This window comes from Petromyzon marinus, chromosome 29 (assembly GCF_048934315.1).
Source record: "Petromyzon marinus isolate PM22_M1 ecotype Great Lakes invasive population chromosome 29, UKy_Petmar_22M1.pri1.0, whole genome shotgun sequence".
NCBI classification, from domain to species: Eukaryota; Metazoa; Chordata; class Hyperoartia; order Petromyzontiformes; family Petromyzontidae; genus Petromyzon; species Petromyzon marinus.
Genome location: NC_133695.1, coordinates 7760262 through 7781090, shown reverse-complemented (window position 1 = coordinate 7781090; position 20829 = coordinate 7760262). Strand labels below are relative to the sequence as shown.

At 52.2% G+C, this 20829-nt stretch overlaps 2 protein-coding genes and 1 long non-coding RNA gene across 3 annotated transcripts; all 3 read right to left on the bottom strand.

Annotated features, from left to right (window-relative positions):
• Positions 1 to 138: 138 nt before the first annotated feature.
• Positions 139 to 4080, bottom strand: LOC142929309 (uncharacterized). The gene is made up of 2 exons (XR_012945588.1): positions 3677 to 4080; positions 139 to 3398 (listed from the first exon to the last, which is right to left on the bottom strand). It is a non-coding gene; the product is annotated as an uncharacterized LOC142929309 (long non-coding RNA).
• A 4057-nt stretch (positions 4081 to 8137) lies between these two features.
• On the bottom strand, positions 8138 to 10092 carry LOC142929320 (uncharacterized). Its single transcript, XM_076070430.1, has 4 exons — positions 9955 to 10092; positions 9576 to 9676; positions 9084 to 9352; positions 8138 to 8315 (listed from the first exon to the last, which is right to left on the bottom strand). Exons 1-4 carry the CDS (start codon positions 10010 to 10012, stop codon positions 8138 to 8140), a joined length of 606 nt encoding a protein of 201 aa, XP_075926545.1. The 5' UTR covers positions 10013 to 10092.
• A 4326-nt stretch (positions 10093 to 14418) lies between these two features.
• On the bottom strand, positions 14419 to 16557 carry LOC142929319 (uncharacterized). The gene is made up of 4 exons (XM_076070429.1): positions 16415 to 16557; positions 16036 to 16136; positions 15334 to 15812; positions 14419 to 14596 (listed from the first exon to the last, which is right to left on the bottom strand). Exons 1-4 carry the CDS (start codon positions 16470 to 16472, stop codon positions 14419 to 14421), a joined length of 816 nt encoding a protein of 271 aa, XP_075926544.1. The 5' UTR covers positions 16473 to 16557.
• Positions 16558 to 20829: the final 4272 nt, after the last annotated feature.

Here is a 20829-nt window from a genome sequence, read left to right as displayed (position 1 = left end):
CGCCAGCGTCTTGGGCTCCTCCGTGGCCGGCGCCAGCGTCTTGGGCTCCTCCGTGGCCGGCGCCAGCGTCTTGGGCTCCTCCGTGGCCGGCGCCAGCGTCTTGGGCTCCTCCGTGGCCGGCGCCAGCGTCTTGGGCTCCTCCGTGGCCGGCGCCAGCGTCTTGGGCTCCTCCGTGGCCGGCGCCAGCGTCTTGGGCTCCTCCGTGGCCGGCGCCACCGTCTTGGGCTCCTCCGTGGCCGGCGCCACCGTCTTGGGCTCCTCCGTGGCCGGCGCCACCGTCTTGGGCTCCTCCGTGGCCGGCGCCACCGTCTTGGGCTCCTCCGTGGCCGGTTCCTCAGTTTCGTCTCCAGTTAGAAAGTCGGCACCTGCGTTGTGAAAGTGGTGCCGGACCTGGCATAGGGTCAGGTGACAGGACGCGGGCCATCAGCAGACAAGACGCATCTTAAATTTGATTCAAAGCTTTCGTGACTGCAGTAATTCATATTCTTAGTTTTTTCGGTAAAGTCATGTTGAAGAGAAACAACAAAATAACAAAATATATATAAAACAATAAAAATTCTCACGACGTTTCGACCATAACTCAAACGGTCATCATCAGGTGTGTCGGTTTGCATAAATTTATTTTTAAAACGGCACATTTATTTATTTGTAAAAAAACGTTGGCGTCACGCGCAGCGATTGGCAGTTTACCCAGGACTAGTCCATCTATTTTTTTAAAAGAGGGGGGAGACGAAATTTTTTATAATGTATGCTGTCTGAAAGCCACTGTAAGCGTGAACAATCAATCAAGAACTGAAATGATTTATCAAATCTTTCCAATGATTGCTAAGATAGAATCCATCTTCTCGGTTGAAATTGTCTCTGTGCTTGTATATGTGGATAGCCTCATGAACGAATCTCTCATGGAAGCCAGATGGCTTACAAAGAACCTCCGTCTTGGAAAAGTCAATGGCATGTGAGCCTACTGAATTAGAACAATGATCTGCTACGGCCGAGGTGTTGGTCCTACCATGTTTAAGGTCTGCTTTATGTTCACGAATGCGGTCCGAGACATGGCGTTTGGTTTCTCCAATGTAACTACTACCACAGAGGCAACTTAGTTTGTAGACACCAGGGTATTGTATGTCCGGAATCACATCCTTTACAGACGGAACCAGATCACGGATTTTATGTAATGTGTTGAAACGGACCTGGATCTTGTGTTTATTCAAGATTTTGGAGATCTTTTTTGTGATCCCAGCAATGTAGGGTAAAGTGATGGTTTTGAAAGGCTCCTCAAGAGGGTTCTTCTTCATGGTTTGAGTGATAGCTTTGCGGATTGTATAGTCGGAGTAACCATTAGCCCTAAGAGCTTGGTGTACATGCTTGAGTTCACTGCTTATGTGTTCCTGGTCGGATATGCATTGGGCTCTATGATACAGAGTCTTGATGAGAGAATTCTTCTGTGATGGATGGTGGTGGGAATCCGGTTTCAGGTAAGCATCCGTGTGGGTAGCTTTCCTGTAGACAGAGTGGCTCATTGAACCATCAGGTCTCTTTTTAATTAGGACATCCAAAAAAGGTATCTTGCCATCTATTTCGACTTCCATGGTAAATCTGATGGCTGGGTGTATGGAATTGATGTGGTCGAAGAATTGGTCTAGAGCAGGCCGGCCATGTGGCCAGATGACAAAAGTGTCATCCACGTACCTCTTCCATAAGGTTGGGCGCAGAGTGGCAGTCTGGATGGCGTCAGTCTCAAATTTCTCCATGAAAATGTTAGCTATAACTGGAGAAAGGGGGGAGCCCATTGGGGTGCCCTCAGTTTGTTTGTAGAAAGTTCCATTCCAAGTGAAGTATGTATTGGTTAAACAGTGTCTCACCAGGGGGGGTACCTCAGTGTTTAGTCCTTGATGAACCAAGTCTTCAATGATTGCAATGGTGTCAGGTACAGGAACCTTGGTGAATAAGGAAACTACATCAAAACTGACAAGCAGGTCGTCTGGGGACAGGGAAATACCCTTGATTGTTGATACCAGGTGAGTAGAATTTTGTACCGCAGGAGGTGGTCTTTCCAGTGAAAGGGCGCAGGATTTCAGACAAAAAACGAGCTAGTTTGTAGGTGGGGGAGCTGATAGTAGAGACTATGGGACGAAGAGGTGTATCAACTTTATGTATTTTTGGTAAGCCGTATAATCTTGGTGGCCTGGCAGCATATCCGACCAGGAACACATAAGCAGTGAACTCAAGCACGTACACCAAGCTCTTAGGGCTAATGGTTACTCCGACTATACAATCCGCAAAGCTATCACTCAAACCATGAAGAAGAACCCTCTTGAGGAGCCTTTCAAAACCATCACTTTACCCTACATTGCTGGGATCACAAAAAAGATCTCCAAAATCTTGAATAAACACAAGATCCAGGTCCGTTTCAACACATTACATAAAATCCGTGATCTGGTTCCGTCTGTAAAAGATGTGATTCCGGACATACAATACCCTGGTGTCTACAAACTAAGTTGCCTCTGTGGTAGTAGTTACATTGGAGAAACCAAACGCCATGTCTCGGACCGCATTCGTGAACATAAAGCAGACCTTAAACATGGTAGGACCAACACCTCGGCCGTAGCAGATCATTGTTCTAATTCAGTAGGCTTACATGCCATTGACTTTTCCAAGACGGAGGTTCTTTGTAAGCCATCTGGCTTCCATGAGAGATTCGTTCATGGGGCTATCCACATATACAAGCACAGAGACAATTTCAACCGAGAAGATGGATTCTATCTTAGCAATCATTGGAAAGATTTGATAAATCATTTCAGTTCTTGATTGATTGTTCACGCTTACAGTGGCTTTCAGACAGCATACATTATAAAAAATGTCGTCTCCCCCCTCCTCTTTTCAAAAAATAGATGGACTAGTCCTGGGCAAACTGCCAATCGCTGCGCGTGACGCCAACGTTTTTTTTTATAAATAAATAAATGTGCAGTTTTAAAAATAAATTTATGCAAACCGACACACCTGATGATGACCGTTTGAGTTATGGTCGAAACGTCGTGAGAATTTTTATTGTTTTATATATATTTTGTTATTTTGTTGTTTCTCTTCAACGTGACTTTACCGAAAAAACAAAGAATAAGACGCATCTTCCCACAACACTCACCCGTGGCATGTCAGATGCGCATTGAGGCCAGTGGTGGCAGAAAGCGTCGCTTGCACTCAAGATTTATCGTTTTCAATAGACCAACGAGACCGGCAGATGCACCAGTTCCACACCACAAGGTTTACGAACCGGTTGTCACACGATGCGTTACTCACAGCAAGGTTCAGTTTCGAGATCTCCCCGGATTCGGCCGCCTGCCGCCACGCTGCCGGGTCGCCGCGAATCGTCGCAGCGTCCACGCAGCCCCTCGTGGTCCCTGGGATCGGGGTGGGAATGGGCGAGGGTGGGGGTAAATCGAAGCCTATGGAATCACGAACTAGTACGACCGCATTCGTTGTTGGTAGGCGCAACGGCACAAAATGAACCCAAGTAGCCACTGTAGAACAATGGTAATGGAGTCGGCATCGGTTGGTGGTTAACAGCAAAAGGGGACGAAGTAAAATAACCAAAATGGGTCCCTAACACCATCAAAGCTTCGAGCCCACATCGACCCAAATCGATCCCTGGGTGCCTGGCAGTGGCGCGAGAACTCACAGCCTCCCAACGCCATCAGCACCGCGCCCACCAGCATGAGACTCGCCGATGACTGCATCTTTTGGTAATGTTGCGAGCGCTGATGCTTGAACAAAACAAGTCTATATCCCTCACACCTGCTCGCCACACCTCCGCTTTATACCCAGCGAGGTGCGGGGTGTGGGGGAGTCGGATGATTGGGGCCACGTGCCCCATAAACGCGCGGCCAATGAGCACGAGGAGTGAGTGGGGCCCATCCCGGTGCGTGTGCCACGGTGCTTAATGACCCCATGGAGCCCCTCAATGAGTGGCTCTGGAGGCACGTGCTCAGGCGGGGCTCATTCACGCGGCAGTGCTGATGGATAAAAAATCATTCCCATCTCCACCACCCCCTTACCCATGCCAACCTCCACTACTACCCACAAATCCCAACCTCTACATCCTCACCTCCACTACGCCCCCCACCCACCCCATCTCATACACCCCTTCAAGCATCCCCACCTCCACTACCCCTCCAATATGCTTTGGGATCGTCCAAGAGGAGCGCCGAGAGGGAGCGGCGAGGTTTATCCCAACAAGGAGACTGGGATTGAGGGGTGGCCTGGGTCTGTGCCTCCTGCGTATTGGTGCGACGTCTCCTGCCCAGGTCGACTTTCATAAACAGCTTCAACGATGTCACTAAACTGCGTCTGTTCACGTGCTCGTCTGTCTTTCAACGTAATTTCAAACGTTCATCTCTCCATTCGTCTTTGCACACTTTTCATATATTTTTTAATTGTCCATCGTATCCACGTATAAAAGTCGGCAGTATTGTGCGTACTGATAATGTTTTCACGGTCTTCCTTGAGCAGATTGATACTTGGCTTTCATGATCATGTGCCATGTTTCAAAAGCAATCATTCCCACTCTCAGTTGCTTGCCATCATTCTCATCCCGGACAGTCTTTAACAGCTGCACTATGTATTTCCGCCTTTACCAATTGACTCCCCATTGGAAAACAAATTAATTGGTTCCATGCTGCATGCGCCCGATGATTGTTAAACAAGTCTCACGTGACACGCGAAGCAACCATTAGAGTTTTGATTTTGCACTGTACTTGGCGTTATGCTGAGCAAGCTGCGCCACTGTGATGTTGACCTTCTGGGGGGTCATGGGATGGGGGAGAATATTGCCAAGCACCTGACCAAGGTCTAGGGATGATCCGAGCTCCTCCGCATGAATCCCAGATAGATGTTGGTCCTCTACAGGGGTTTGATGGGATCACATATTACAATTATATTGGTGTCCAGGAATTTTGGATGAGCTCTAAACATGATTAGCCGACTGTCAGATCACATATTGAGGATTGTGGTTTTACTGGTAGGAACGAAGTTGTAAACTGAGTGTACCAGCCTGCAATAGATTAATGTGTCCGTCCGTCCGTCCCCTTTCAAAAGCCCCATACTACCGTATACCGGGAAACAATTCCTAATTTTAAAATGCAATTGTTGTCATTCTTTTTTTAAAATGCAATTGTTGTCATTTTTCGGCCCAGCCCTTAACGATTTTATGATACATTGCTCCAAATGAGCAGATGCAGTCAATAAGGATTTCACCATTCCATTCCTCTACAGAGGTTAATTTGTCCGAAGAACCCTCAACGATTTTGAGGGCAAAAAGGTGGGAAGACGCTCTCAATTTGCACAATTTTACGTAACAATGTCATAAAATTGCGCAAAATTCCAATGTTCCTACCAGCCCACCCTGCAGGGACCTGTACTGTGTTGAGATTTGGTCCAGAAACCAGCTGAGAAAGGGTCTTGGAATGTAAGGAAATGGTCACCCTCTGGTAACGTAAACGTCAATGTCTTTATTTCACATTGACCTTGGCAGTGTTGTGTTCTTGTGATTGGAAGAATGTGGTTTGCGCTGTTTCCTCTGTGGATAACATCTCATCAAAAGGAGACAACACGCATTATTTACGGTGGATATAATCAGGTCAACTATTCACTCAGGGTATTATCCACTAATTGACGTCCACAGCATTGCATTCTGGAGTTCTAATAATGTTTATTGCATCCTTTGTCTTGTGGCTTGCCGAGTTACTGATTGCATGATGTTGTTGTTCATGAGTCGACCGAGGGGAGGCCCAGGTCCCATTCAGTTAATTGTCACTGGTGTTGATCGTAAGCGGGAATTGAACATTGGTCGCCAGTTGAGTAGCACAGCATGCTAACCATTGCACTACCACTCCCCCCACACACGCGCACAAAGACTGTAGGACCATGTGTTATTAGTGAGTAGCACTTAATGCCGGATCGGTACACGAGGGGGTTGGGTCGCGAGCACCATGCCTGACCACCTTTGTCTCCCTAATGTTTACACACCGTACTCGGAACTGATTAGAGGCCGAGTAGACCTAGGTAGGCTTAGGATCGGTAAGATTGAATCTTGGTCGCAGCCAATACCAGTGACAAACTCCGGTCATTTCTTTAAACGTTGGCTTTCGCGACCAATATCATCCACTCGCCTTTTGCCCATCCAAGGACGGGTGTATTGCAGTAAATCTGAAACTTGCAAGCGAAAAGCAGACCGCGACGTGATATATTCATTGCATGAATGCGTGTGCAATTTGTAAGAGCGCGGTGAAACAGACCTATTTCATTTAAAGGTTATAATCCCTTGTTCATCTTGACGTCCTTTTTACTTCTATGTCTCAATAGCGTTACGGAGATCGTGTGACGTGAGGGTTCTGCCTTTGTGTAGAGACACAGCTAGAGGTCTCTGGGTGTCGCGCCAGCTCCAGTGTTGGAGGGGCGCCGAGCGCCCGGTGCCTCGATTGTTGGAGTTAAGGGCACTTCACCTGAAGCGAGGAGCTCCGATTGTTGGAGTTAAGGGCACTTCACCTGAAGCGAGGAGCTCCGATTGTTGGAGTAAAGGGCACGTGACCAGAAGCGGGGAACCATGCCTTGATGCAGCAAGGGGCGCGGCCAGGGGATAAAAGGGGAGGGCCGAGGGGATTCGGGGCTCGTTTCGGGCATCAAGCTCGCTAACACACACGCACATAATGAGCAGCCTAGAACAAGTTAACCACACTTAACAACGAAATTCGGTGTACAATGAATTGTTTAATAAACGCGTTGCCTCCTACAACAGTGTGTGTACCTCAGGTTACACACTACATTTGTATGCGAGGAGGGGGGAGGAGGCGCCTCTGCCCCCCATGTGGGGTGACGTCAGCCGCTATTATTATGAATGGGGGGGGGGGTGTCCATTTGGAGGACGTCACCTTAACAGATTCCTGCAGAGGGAGCTGGTAGGAACGTTGGGTTGCTCGGTCAATGGCCAGGGTCAACGGCGGCACCACGTGGTGTATTCCGCAAATATTCCCGACTGTGAGGGCGGGCACAAGCCGGCGTGAGTAGGTTAAACGTTTAGTTTTATAAGGGCACCACGGGGTGACCAGCCGCTCCCCACCCAGCCCCACCCCTCCCACCCCCCACCCCTCTCAACCCCCTACCCCTCCCTCCCCCCACCCCCCACCCAGCCCCACCCTCCCCACCCAGCCCCTCCCCACCCTCCCCTTCCCAACCAGCCACTCCCCACCCTCCCCTCTCCACCCAGCCCCACCCCTCCCATTTTATCCGGGTGTCCGGATACACGTGGGCAGACATCCACAGACATCCACAATTAATCCCCTGCCTCCTGTGAATTAATCCCGGTTGGCCTTCCAGTCCACTACGTTTCCTACCAGTAATGCCCACTAGGAGCGCAATTGATATATAACCGGGTGTCCGGATACACGTGGACAGACATCCACAGACATACACAATTAATCCCCTGCCTCCTGTGAATTCATCCCGGTTGGGCCTCCGGTCCACTACGTTTCCTACCAGTATGATTATTGAGGGGGCTGTTCGATGTGGGGTGACGTCACCTGCTCATGATTACTAATGGGAAGGTCCATGATTAGGATGCAACCTGTTCATGTTTGTTAATGAGGGGGGCTGGTCGACGTGGAGTGACTTCACGAGCGTTGCACACAGACATTCTCGGCTCATTATCGTCGGTAATAATGGGGGGGGGGGGGGCTGTCCATTTGGAGGATGTAACCTGCTCATTAATATTAATGAGGGGGGCTGGTCAATGGCTGTCGGGTGGTGGCAGGTTTAACGACACTTATATAGTTCCGAGATCCAACCGAAAAAACTTTATAGATTGGGTCATCGCTTCCGTAGCGCAGTGTGATAAGCTCTACAGACCGCTCCCCATGCACGAGGGCACTCACTCCATGTTGCAGAGGATCGCTCCTCCGAACAAAATACTTCTTTGGGTCAGTTTGCAAGTGCGAGTTCTCGTTAAGCCAATACCAAGTTTTACATTCAAAGCTGGTTGGCAAGTCGAGGACCGCCTGTATTGGGGGCTCTATACATTCCGAGGAGTCATGAAAAGCTCCAGGTGTCTCTAGGGGGTAAGTTTGCGACGACTATCAGTCGGCTCTTGCTATGGTTCGTTGGTCACGTTGCTCAATGGAAACGTCCCCCGCACGTCGAGGCTCTGCACCGACCGATGCAGCCAGCCGTGCTCGCGCTCAGGCCGTGACACACGCAGTGCCTGATGAAGGGCCCCAGGAGTGTCGCCAATTGGCCCCAGGTCAAACGGGGACGTTCCACCTCGGCTCCTAGAGCACGTGTCAATCGACCACCATTACCCTCACATGAGCCATGGCCATGTCCCCCATGGTGTGACGGCTACCAAGCTCCTCGCACCCAAGGATACATTGCGGCATCATGAAACCAAGGACCTCATTGGAAAAGCCTCCAATCCCTCAGTGGATAGAACAGCTCAAGGCTTGGCAACAGCTTCACAGATCACAATACAACCTTGCACGTTGGAGGGCGGGGGTGGTGTCACGCTCACGCAAGTTTAGCCAGGAACCGGGACACAGCATCAAGTCAAGATCATATTTATTGAGCAATTGGTACAAAGGAGCGGGACGAGCGATGCCCAGAGCGTCAGAATTAACGAGCGGCTGAAGCGGCTCCAAAAGGGATCTTTAGCCCCACGTTCGACCCGAAGCAGGAGCCTCCAACAGCAGCCAGCGTCAGGAAAGCTGCAATGGCGTTACTTGGGCTCCTCCGTGGCCGGCGCCAGCGTCTTGGGCTCCTCCGTGGCCGGCGCCAGCGTCTTGGGCTCCTCCGTGGCCGGCGCCAGCGTCTTGGGCTCCTCCGTGGCCGGCGCCAGCGTCTTGGGCTCCTCCGTGGCCGGCGCCAGCGTCTTGGGCTCCTCCGTGGCCGGCGCCAGCGTCTTGGGCTCCTCCGTGGCCGGCGCCAGCGTCTTGGGCTCCTCCGTGGCCGGCGCCAGCGTCTTGGGCTCCTCCGTGGCCGGCGCCAGCGTCTTGGGCTCCTCCGTGGCCGGCGCCAGCGTCTTGGGCTCCTCCGTGGCCGGCGCCAGCGTCTTGGGCTCCTCCGTGGCCGGCGCCAGCGTCTTGGGCTCCTCCGTGGCCGGCGCCAGCGTCTTGGGCTCCTCCGTGGCCGGCGCCAGCGTCTTGGGCTCCTCCGTGGCCGGCGCCAGCGTCTTGGGCTCCTCCGTGGCCGGCGCCAGCGTCTTGGGCTCCTCCGTGGCCGGCGCCAGAGTCTTGGGCTCCACCGTGGCCGGTTCCTCAGTTTCGTCTCCAGTTAGAAAGTCGGCACCTGCGTTGTGAAAGTGGTGCCGGACCTGGCATAGGGTCAGGTGACAGGACGCGGGCCATCAGCAGACAAGACGCAGCTTCCCACAACACTCACCCGTGGCATGTCAGATGCGCATTGAGGCCAGTGGTGGCAGAAAGCGTCGCTTGCACTCAAGATTGATCGTTTTCAATAGACCAACGAGACCGGCAGATGCACCAGTTCCACACCACAAGGTTTACGAACCGGTTGTCACACGATGCGTTACTCACAGCAAGGTTCAGTTTCGAGATCTCCCCAGACTCGGCCGCCTGCCGCCACGCTGCCGGGTCGCCGCGAATCGTCGCAGCGTCCACGCAGCCCCTCGTGGTCCCTGGGATCGGGGTGGGAATGGGCGAGGGTGGGGGTAAATCGAAGCCTATGGAATCACGAACTAGTACGACCGCATTCGTTGTTGGTAGGCGCAACGGCACAAAATGAACCCAAGTAGCCACTGTAGAACAATGGTAATGGAGTCGGCATCGGTTGGTGGTTAACAGCAAAAGGGGACGAAGTAAAATAACCAAAATGGGTCCCTAACACCATCAAAGCTTCGAGCCCACATCGACCCAAATCGATCCCTGGGTGCCTGGCAGTGGCGCGAGAACTCACAGCCTCCCAACGCCATCAGCACCGCGCCCACCAGCATGAGACTCGCCGATGACTGCATCTTTTGGTAATGTTGCGAGCGCTGATGCTTGAACAAAACAAGTCTATATCCCTCACACCTGCTCGCCACACCTCCGCTTTATACCCAGCGAGGTGCGGGGTGTGGGGGAGTCGGATGATTGGGGCCACGTGCCCCATAAACGCGCGGCCAATGAGCACGAGGAGTGAGTGGGGCCCATCCCGGTGCGTGTGCCACGGTGCTTAATGACCCCATGGAGCCCCTCAATGAGTGGCTCTGGAGGCACGTGCTCAGGCGGGGCTCATTCACGCGGCAGTGCTGATGGATAAAAAATCATTCCCATCTCCACCACCCCCTTACCCATGCCAACCTCCACTACTACCCACAAATCCCAACCTCTACATCCTCACCTCCACTACGCCCCCCACCCACCCCATCTCATACACCCCTTCAAGCATCCCCACCTCCACTACCCCTCCAATATGCTTTGGGATCGTCCAAGAGGAGCGCCGAGAGGGAGCGGCGAGGTTTATCCCAACAAGGAGACTGGGATTGAGGGGTGGCCTGGGTCTGTGCCTCCTGCGTATTGGTGCGACGTCTCCTGCCCAGGTCGACTTTCATAAACAGCTTCAACGATGTCACTAAACTGCGTCTGTTCACGTGCTCGTCTGTCTTTCAACGTAATTTCAAACGTTCATCTCTCCATTCGTCTTTGCACACTTTTCATATATTTTTTAATTGTCCATCGTATCCACGTATAAAAGTCGGCAGTATTGTGCGTACTGATAATGTTTTCACGGTCTTCCTTGAGCAGATTGATACTTGGCTTTCATGATCATGTGCCATGTTTCAAAAGCAATCATTCCCACTCTCAGTTGCTTGCCATCATTCTCATCCCGGACAGTCTTTAACAGCTGCACTATGTATTTCCGCCTTTACCAATTGACTCCCCATTGGAAAACAAATTAATTGGTTCCATGCTGCATGCGCCCGATGATTGTTAAACAAGTCTCACGTGACACGCGAAGCAACCATTAGAGTTTTGATTTTGCACTGTACTTGGCGTTATGCTGAGCAAGCTGCGCCACTGTGATGTTGACCTTCTGGGGGGTCATGGGATGGGGGAGAATATTGCCAAGCACCTGACCAAGGTCTAGGGATGATCCGAGCTCCTCCGCATGAATCCCAGATAGATGTTGGTCCTCTACAGGGGTTTGATGGGATCACATATTACAATTATATTGGTGTCCAGGAATTTTGGATGAGCTCTAAACATGATTAGCCGACTGTCAGATCACATATTGAGGATTGTGGTTTTACTGGTAGGAACGAAGTTGTAAACTGAGTGTACCAGCCTGCAATAGATTAATGTGTCCGTCCGTCCGTCCCCTTTCAAAAGCCCCATACTACCGTATACCGGGAAACAATTCCTAATTTTAAAATGCAATTGTTGTCATTCTTTTTTTAAAATGCAATTGTTGTCATTTTTCGGCCCAGCCCTTAACGATTTTATGATACATTGCTCCAAATGAGCAGATGCAGTCAATAAGGATTTCACCATTCCATTCCTCTACAGAGGTTAATTTGTCCGAAGAACCCTCAACGATTTTGAGGGCAAAAAGGTGGGAAGACGCTCTCAATTTGCACAATTTTACGTAACAATGTCATAAAATTGCGCAAAATTCCAATGTTCCTACCAGCCCACCCTGCAGGGACCTGTACTGTGTTGAGATTTGGTCCAGAAACCAGCTGAGAAAGGGTCTTGGAATGTAAGGAAATGGTCACCCTCTGGTAACGTAAACGTCAATGTCTTTATTTCACATTGACCTTGGCAGTGTTGTGTTCTTGTGATTGGAACAATGTGGGTTGCGCTGTTTCCTCTGTGGATAACATCTCATCAAAAGGAGACAACACGCATTATTTACGGTGGATATAATCAGGTCAACTATTCACTCAGGGTATTATCCACTAATTGACGTCCACAGCATTGCATTCTGGAGTTCTAATAATGTTTATTGCATCCTTTGTCTTGTGGCTTGCCGAGTTACTGATTGCATGATGTTGTTGTTCATGAGTCGACCGAGGGGAGGCCCAGGTCCCATTCAGTTAATTGTCACTGGTGTTGATCGTAAGCGGGAATTGAACATTGGTCGCCAGTTGAGTAGCACAGCATGCTAACCATTGCACTACCACTCCCCCCACACACGCGCACAAAGACTGTAGGACCATGTGTTATTAGTGAGTAGCACTTAATGCCGGATCGGTACACGAGGGGGTTGGGTCGCGAGCACCATGCCTGACCACCTTTGTCTCCCTAATGTTTACACACCGTACTCGGAACTGATTAGAGGCCGAGTAGACCTAGGTAGGCTTAGGATCGGTAAGATTGAATCTTGGTCGCAGCCAATACCAGTGACAAACTCCGGTCATTTCTTTAAACGTTGGCTTTCGCGACCAATATCATCCACTCGCCTTTTGCCCATCCAAGGACGGGTGTATTGCAGTAAATCTGAAACTTGCAAGCGAAAAGCAGACCGCGACGTGATATATTCATTGCATGAATGCGTGTGCAATTTGTAAGAGCGCGGTGAAACAGACCTATTTCATTTAAAGGTTATAATCCCTTGTTCATCTTGACGTCCTTTTTACTTCTATGTCTCAATAGCGTTACGGAGATCGTGTGACGTGAGGGTTCTGCCTTTGTGTAGAGACACAGCTAGAGGTCTCTGGGTGTCGCGCCAGCTCCAGTGTTAGAGGGGCGCCGAGCGCCCGGTGCCTCGATTGTTGGAGTTAAGGGCACTTCACCTGAAGCGAGGAGCTCCGATTGTTGGAGTTAAGGGCACTTCACCTGAAGCGAGGAGCTCCGATTGTTGGAGTAAAGGGCACGTGACCAGAAGCGGGGAACCATGCCTTGATGCAGCAAGGGGCGCGGCCAGGGGATAAAAGGGGAGGGCCGAGGGGATTCGGGGCTCGTTTCGGGCATCAAGCTCGCTAACACACACGCACATAATGAGCAGCCTAGAACAAGTTAACCACACTTAACAACGAAATTCGGTGTACAATGAATTGTTTAATAAACGCGTTGCCTCCTACAACAGTGTGTGTACCTCAGGTTACACACTACATTTGTATGCGAGGAGGGGGGAGGAGGCGCCTCTGCCCCCCATGTGGGGTGACGTCAGCCGCTATTATTATGAATGGGGGGGGGGGGTGTCCATTTGGAGGACGTCACCTTAACAGATTCCTGCGGAGGGAGCTGGTAGGAACGTTGGGTTGCTCGGTCAATGGCCAGGGTCAACGGCGGCACCACGTGGTGTATTCCGCAAATATTCCCGACTGTGAGGGCGGGCACAAGCCGGCGTGAGTAGGTTAAACGTTTAGTTTTATAAGGGCACCACGGGGTGACCAGCCGCTCCCCACCCAGCCCCACCCCTCCCACCCCCCACCCCTCTCAACCCCCTACCCCTCCCTCCCCCCACCCCCCACCCAGCCCCACCCTCCCCACCCAGCCCCTCCCCACCCTCCCCTTCCCAACCAGCCACTCCCCACCCTCCCCTCTCCACCCAGCCCCACCCCTCCCATTTTATCCGGGTGTCCGGATACACGTGGGCAGACATCCACAGACATCCACAATTAATCCCCTGCCTCCTGTGAATTAATCCCGGTTGGCCTTCCAATCCACTACGTTTCCTACCAGTAATGCCCACTAGGAGCGCAATTGATATATAACCGGGTGTCCGGATACACGTGGACAGACATCCACAGACATACACAATTAATCCCCTGCCTCCTGTGAATTCATCCCGGTTGGGCCTCCGGTCCACTACGTTTCCTACCAGTATGATTATTGAGGGGGCTGTTCGATGTGGGGTGACGTCACCTGCTCATGATTACTAATGGGAAGGTCCATGATTAGGATGCAACCTGTTCATGTTTGTTAATGAGGGGGGCTGGTCGACGTGGAGTGACTTCACGAGCGTTGCACACAGACATTCTCGGCTCATTATCGTCGGTAATAATGGGGGGGGGGGGGCTGTCCATTTGGAGGATGTAACCTGCTCATGAATATTAATGAGGGGGGATGGTCAATGGCTGTCGGGTGGTGGCAGGTTTAACGACACTTATATAGTTCCGAGATCCAACCGAAAAAACTTTATTATAGATTGGGTCATCGCTTCCGTAGCGCAGTGTGATAAGCTCTACAGACCGCTCCCCATGCACGAGGGCACTCACTCCATGTTGCAGAGGATCGCTCCTCCGAACAAAATACTTCTTTGGGTCAGTTTGCAAGTGCGAGTTCTCGTTAAGCCAATACCAAGTTTTACATTCAAAGCTGGTTGGCAAGTCGAGGACCGCCTGTATTGGGGGCTCTATACATTCCGAGGAGTCATGAAAAGCTCCAGGTGTCTCTAGGGGGTAAGTTTGCGACGACTATCAGTCGGCTCTTGCTATGGTTCGTTGGTCACGTTGCTCAATGGAAACGTCCCCCGCACGTCGAGGCTCTGCACCGACCGATGCAGCCAGCCGTGCTCGCGCTCAGGCCGTGACACACGCAGTGCCTGATGAAGGGCCCCAGGAGTGTCGCCAATTGGCCCCAGGTCAAACGGGGACGTTCCACCTCGGCTCCTAGAGCACGTGTCAATCGACCACCATTACCCTCACATGAGCCATGGCCATGTCCCCATGGTGTGACGGCTACCAAGCTCCTCGCACCCAAGGATACATTGCGGCATCATGAAACCAAGGACCTCATTGGAAAAGCCTCCAATCCCTCAGTGGATAGAACAGTTCAAGGCTTGGCAACAGCTTCACAGATCACAATACAACCTTGCACGTTGGAGGGCGGGGGTGGTGTCACGCTCACGCAAGTTTAGCCAGGAACCGGGACACAGCATCAAGTCAAGATCATATTTATTGAGCAATTGGTACAAAGGAGCGGGACGAGCGATGCCCAGAGCGTCAGAATTAACGAGCGGCTGAAGCGGCTCCAAAAGGGATCTTTAGCCCCACGTTCGACCCGAAGCAGGAGCCTCCAACAGCGGTCAGCGTCAGGAAAGCTGCAATGGCGTTACTTGGGCTCCTCCGTGGCCGACGCCAGCGTCTTGGGCTCCTCCGTGGCCGGCGCCAGCGTCTTGGGCTCCTCCGTGGCCGGCGCCAGCGTCTTGGGCTCCTCCGTGGCCGGCGCCAGCGTCTTGGGCTCCTCCGTGGCCGGCGCCAGCGTCTTGGGCTCCTCCGTGGCCGGCGCCAGCGTCTTGGGCTCCTCCGTGGCCGGCGCCAGCGTCTTGGGCTCCTCCGTGGCCGGCGCCAGCGTCTTGGGCTCCTCCGTGGCCGGCGCCAGCGTCTTGGGCTCCTCCGTGGCCGGCGCCAGCGTCTTGGGCTCCTCCGTGGCCGGCGCCAGCGTCTTGGGCTCCTCCGTGGCCGGCGCCAGCGTCTTGGGCTCCTCCGTGGCCGGCGCCAGCGTCTTGGGCTCCTCCGTGGCCGGCGCCAGCGTCTTGGGCTCCTCCGTGGCCGGCGCCAGCGTCTTGGGCTCCTCCGTGGCCGGCGCCACCGTCTTGGGCTCCTCCGTGGCCGGCGCCACCGTCTTGGGCTCCTCCGTGGCCGGCGCCACCGTCTTGGGCTCCTCCGTGGCCGGCGCCACCGTCTTGGGCTCCTCCGTGGCCGGCGCCACCGTCTTGGGCTCCTCCGTGGCCGGCGCCACCGTCTTGGGCTCCTCCGTGGCCGGCGCCACCGTCTTGGGCTCCTCCGTGGCCGGCGCCACCGTCTTGGGCTCCACCGTGGCCGGTTCCTCAGTTTCGTCTCCAGTTAGAAAGTCGGCACCTGCGTTGTGAAAGTGGTGCCGGACCTGGCATAGGGTCAGGTGACAGGACGCGGGCCATCAGCAGACAAGACGCAGCTTCCCACAACACTCACCCGTGGCATGTCAGATGCGCATTGAGGCCAGTGGTGGCAGAAAGCGTCGCTTGCACTCAAGATTTATCGTTTTCAATAGACCAACGAGACCGGCAGATGCACCAGTTCCACACCACAAGGTTTACGAACCGGTTGTCACACGATGCGTTACTCACAGCAAGGTTCAGTTTCGAGATCTCCCCGGATTCGGCCGCCTGCCGCCACGCTGCCGGGTCGCCGCGAATCGTCGCAGCGTCCACGCAGCCCCTCGTGGTCCCTGGGATCGGGGTGGGAATGGGCGAGGGTGGGGGTAAATCGAAGCCTATGGAATCACGAACTAGTACGACCGCATTCGTTGTTGGTAGGCGCAACGGCACAAAATGAACCCAAGTAGCCACTGTAGAACAATGGTAATGGAGTCGGCATCGGTTGGTGGTTAACAGCAAAAGGGGACGAAGTAAAATAACCAAAATGGGTCCCTAACACCATCAAAGCTTCGAGCCCACATCGACCCAAATCGATCCCTGGGTGCCTGGCAGTGGCGCGAGAACTCACAGCCTCCCAACGCCATCAGCACCGCGCCCACCAGCATGAGACTCGCCGATGACTGCATCTTTTGGTAATGTTGCGAGCGCTGATGCTTGAACAAAACAAGTCTATATCCCTCACACCTGCTCGCCACACCTCCGCTTTATACCCAGCGAGGTGCGGGGTGTGGGGGAGTCGGATGATTGGGGCCACGTGCCCCATAAACGCGCGGCCAATGAGCACGAGGAGTGAGTGGGGCCCATCCCGGTGCGTGTGCCACGGTGCTTAATGACCCCATGGAGCCCCTCAATGAGTGGCTCTGGAGGCACGTGCTCAGGCGGGGCTCATTCACGCGGCAGTGCTGATGGATAAAACATCATTCCCATCTCCACCACCCCCTTACCCATGCCAACCTCCACTACTACCCACAAATCCCAACCTCTACATCCTCACCTCCACTACGCCCCCCACCCACCCCATCTCATACACCCCTTCAAGCATCCCCACCTCCACTACCCCTCCAATATGCTTTGGGATCGTCCAAGAGGAGCGCCGAGAGGGAGCGGCGAGGTTTATCCCAACAAGGAGACTGGGATTGAGGGGTGGCCTGGGTCTGTGCCTCCTGCGTATTGGTGCGACGTCTCCTGCCCAGGTCGACTTTCATAAACAGCTTCAACGATGTCACTAAACTGCGTCTGTTCACGTGCTCGTCTGTCTTTCAACGTAATTTCAAACGTTCATCTCTCCATTCGTCTTTGCACACTTTTCATATATTTTTTAATTGTCCATCGTATCCACGTATAAAAGTCGGCAGTATTGTGCGTACTGATAATGTTTTCACGGTCTTCCTTGAGCAGATTGATACTTGGCTTTCATGATCATGTGCCATGTTTCAAAAGCAATCATTCCCACTCTCAGTTGCTTGCCATCATTCTCATCCCGGACAGTCTTTAACAGCTGCACTATGTATTTCCGCCTTTACCAATTGACTCCCCATTGGAAAACAAATTAATTGGTTCCATGCTGCATGCGCCCGATGATTGTTAAACAAGTCTCACGTGACACGCGAAGCAACCATTAGAGTTTTGATTTTGCACTGTACTTGGCGTTATGCTGAGCAAGCTGCGCCACTGTGATGTTGACCTTCTGGGGGGTCATGGGATGGGGGAGAATATTGCCAAGCACCTGACCAAGGTCTAGGGATGATCCGAGCTCCTCCGCATGAATCCCAGATAGATGTTGGTCCTCTACAGGGGTTTGATGGGATCACATATTACAATTATATTGGTGTCCAGGAATTTTGGATGAGCTCTAAACATGATTAGACGACTGTCAGATCACATATTGAGGATTGTGCTTTTACTGGTAGGAACGAAGTTGTAAACTGAGTGTACCAGCCTGCAATAGATTAATGTGTCCGTCCGTCCGTCCCCTTTCAAAAGCCCCATACTACCGTATATCGGGAAACAATTCCTAATTTTAAAATGCAATTGTTGTCATTCTTTTTTTAAAATGCAATTGTTGTCATTTTTCGGCCCAGCCCTTAACGATTTTATGATACATTGCTCCAAATGAGCAGATGCAGTCAATAAGGATTTCACCATTCCATTCCTCTACAGAGGTTAATTTGTCCGAAGAACCCTCAACGATTTTGAGGGCAAAAAGGTGGGAAGACGCTCTCAATTTGCACAATTTTACGTAACAATGTCATAAAATTGCGCAAAATTCCAATGTTCCTACCAGCCCACCCTGCAGGGACCTGTACTGTGTTGAGATTTGGTCCAGAAACCAGCTGAGAAAGGGTCTTGGAATGTAAGGAAATGGTCACCCTCTGGTAACGTAAACGTCAATGTCTTTATTTCACATTGACCTTGGCAGTGTTGTGTTCTTGTGATTGGAAGAATGTGGTTTGCGCTGTTTCCTCTGTGGATAACATCTCATCAAAAGGAGACAACACGCATTATTTACGGTGGATATAATCAGGTAAACTATTCACTCAGGGTATTATCCACTAATTGACGTCCACAGCATTGCAGTTTGGAGTTCTAATAATGTGTATTGCATCCTTTGTCTTGTGGCTTGCCGAGTTACTGATTGCATGATGTTGTTGTTCATGAGTCGACCGAGGGGAGGCCCAGGTCCCATTCAGTTAATTGTCACTGGTGTTGATCGTAAGCGGGAATTGAACATTGGTCGCCAGTTGAGTAGCACAGCATGCTAACCATTGCACTACCACTCCCCCCACACACGCGCACAAAGACTGTAGGACCATGTGTTATTAGTGAGTAGCACTTAATGCCGGATCGGTACACGAGGGGGTTGGGTCGCGAGCACCATGCCTGACCACCTTTGTCTCCCTAATGTTTACACACCGTACTCGGAACTGATTAGAGGCCGAGTAGACCTAGGTAGGCTTAGGATCGGTAAGATTGAATCTTGGTCGCAGCCAATACCAGTGACAAACTCCGGTCATTTCTTTAAACGTTGGCTTTCGCGACCAATATCATCCACTCGCCTTTTGCCCATCCAAGGACGGGTGTATTGCAGTAAATCTGAAACTTGCAAGCGAAAAGCAGACCGCGACGTGATATATTCATTGCATGAATGCGTGTGCAATTTGTAAGAGCGCGGTGAAACAGACCTATTTCATTTAAAGGTTATAATCCCTTGTTCATCTTGACGTCCTTTTTACTTCTATGTCTCAATAGCGTTACGGAGATCGTGTGACGTGAGGGTTCTGCCTTTGTGTAGAGACACAGCTAGAGGTCTCTGGGTGTCGCGCCAGCTCCAGTGTTGGAGGGGCGCCGAGCGCCCGGTGCCTCGATTGTTGGAGTTAAGGGCACTTCACCTGAAGCGAGGAGCTCCGATTGTTGGAGTAAAGGGCACGTGACCAGAAGCGGGGAACCATGCCTTGATGCAGCAAGGGGCGCGGCCAGGGGATAAAAGGGGAGGGCCGAGGGGATTCGGGGCTCGTTTCGGGCATCAAGCTCGCTAACACACACACATAATGAGCAGCCTAGAACAAGTTAACCACACTTAACGAAATTCGGTGTACAATGAATTGTTTAATAAACGCGTTGCCTCCTACAACAGTGTGTGTACCTCAGGTTACACACTACATTTGTATGCGAGGAGGGGGGAGGAGGCGCCTCTGCCCCCCATGTGGGGTGACGTCAGCCGCTATTATTATGAATGGGGGGGGGGGTGTCCATTTGGAGGACGTCACCTTAACACATTCCTGCGGAGGGAGCTGATAAGGAACGTTGGGTTGCTCGGTCAATGGCCAGGGTCAACTGCAGCACCACGTGGTGTATTCCGCAAATATTCCCGACTGTGAGGGCGGGCACAAGCCGGCGTGAGTAGGTTAAACGTTTAGTTTTATAAGGGCACCACGGGGTGACCAGCCGCTCCCCACCCAGCCCCACCCCTCCCACCCCCCACCCCTCTCAACCCCCTACCCCTCCCTCCCCCCACCCTGCCCCACCCAGCCCCACCCTCCCCACCCAGCCCCTCCCCACCCTCCCCTTCCCAACCAGCCCCTCCCCACCCTCCCCTCTCCACCCAGCCCCACCCCTCCCATTTTATCCGGGTGTCCGGATACACGTGGGCAGACATCCACAGACATCCACAATTAATCCGCTGCCTCCTGTGAATTAATCCCGGTTGGCCTTCCAGTCCACTACGTTTCCTACCAGTAATGCCCACTAGGAGCGCAATTGTTATATAACCGGGTGTCCGGATACACGTGGACAGACATCCACAGACATACACAATTAATCCCCTGCCTCCTGTGAATTCATCCCGGTTGGGCCTCCAGTCCACTACGTTTCCTACCAGTATGATTATTGAGAGGGCTGTTCGATGTGGGGTGACGTCACCTGCTCATGATTACTAATGGGAAGGTCCATGATTAGGATGCAACCTGTTCATGTTTGTTAATGAGGGGGGCTGGTCGACGTGGAGTGACTTCACGAGCGTTGCACACAGACATTCTTGGTTCATTATCGTCGGTAATAATGGGGGGGGGGCTGTCCATTTGGAGGATGTAACCTGCTCATGAATATTAATGAGGGGGGCTGGTCAATGGCTGTCGGGTGGTGGCAGGTTTAACGACACTTATATAGTTCGGGGATCCAACCGAAAAAACCCTCTATTATAGATTGGGTCATCGCTTCCGTAGCGCAGCGCGATAACCTCTACAGACCGCTCCCCATGCACGAGGGCACTCACTCCATGTTGCAGAGGATCGCTCCTCTGAACAAGATACTGTGGCTCAGTTTGCAAGTGCGAGTTCTCGTTAAGCCAATACCAAGTTTTACATTCAAAGCTGGTTGGCAAGTCGAGGACCGCCTGTATTGGGGGCTCTATACATTCCGAGGAGTCATGAAAAGCTCCAGGTGTCTCTAGGGGGTAAGTTTGCGACGACTATCAGTCGGCTCTTG

Bases quoted from the DNA above. Each gene is read 5' to 3' on its own strand.
- LOC142929320 (XM_076070430.1), bottom strand. From the start codon at position 10,012: ATGCAGTCATCGGCGAGTCTCATGCTGGTGGGCGCGGTGCTGATGGCG. The intron at 9,677-9,954 runs GTGAGTTCTCGC...CCCCGATCCCAG, and splicing joins GCTGATGGCGTTGGGAGGCT to GGACCACGAGGGGCTGCGTG. The intron at 8,316-9,083 runs GCCGGCCACGGA...CACGTGCTCTAG, and splicing joins GAGGAGCCCAAGACGCTGGC to GAGCCGAGGTGGAACGTCCC.
- LOC142929319 (XM_076070429.1), bottom strand. From the start codon at position 16,472: ATGCAGTCATCGGCGAGTCTCATGCTGGTGGGCGCGGTGCTGATGGCG. The intron at 16,137-16,414 runs GTGAGTTCTCGC...CCCCGATCCCAG, and splicing joins GCTGATGGCGTTGGGAGGCT to GGACCACGAGGGGCTGCGTG. The intron at 14,597-15,333 runs GCCGGCCACGGA...CACGTGCTCTAG, and splicing joins GAGGAGCCCAAGACGCTGGC to GAGCCGAGGTGGAACGTCCC.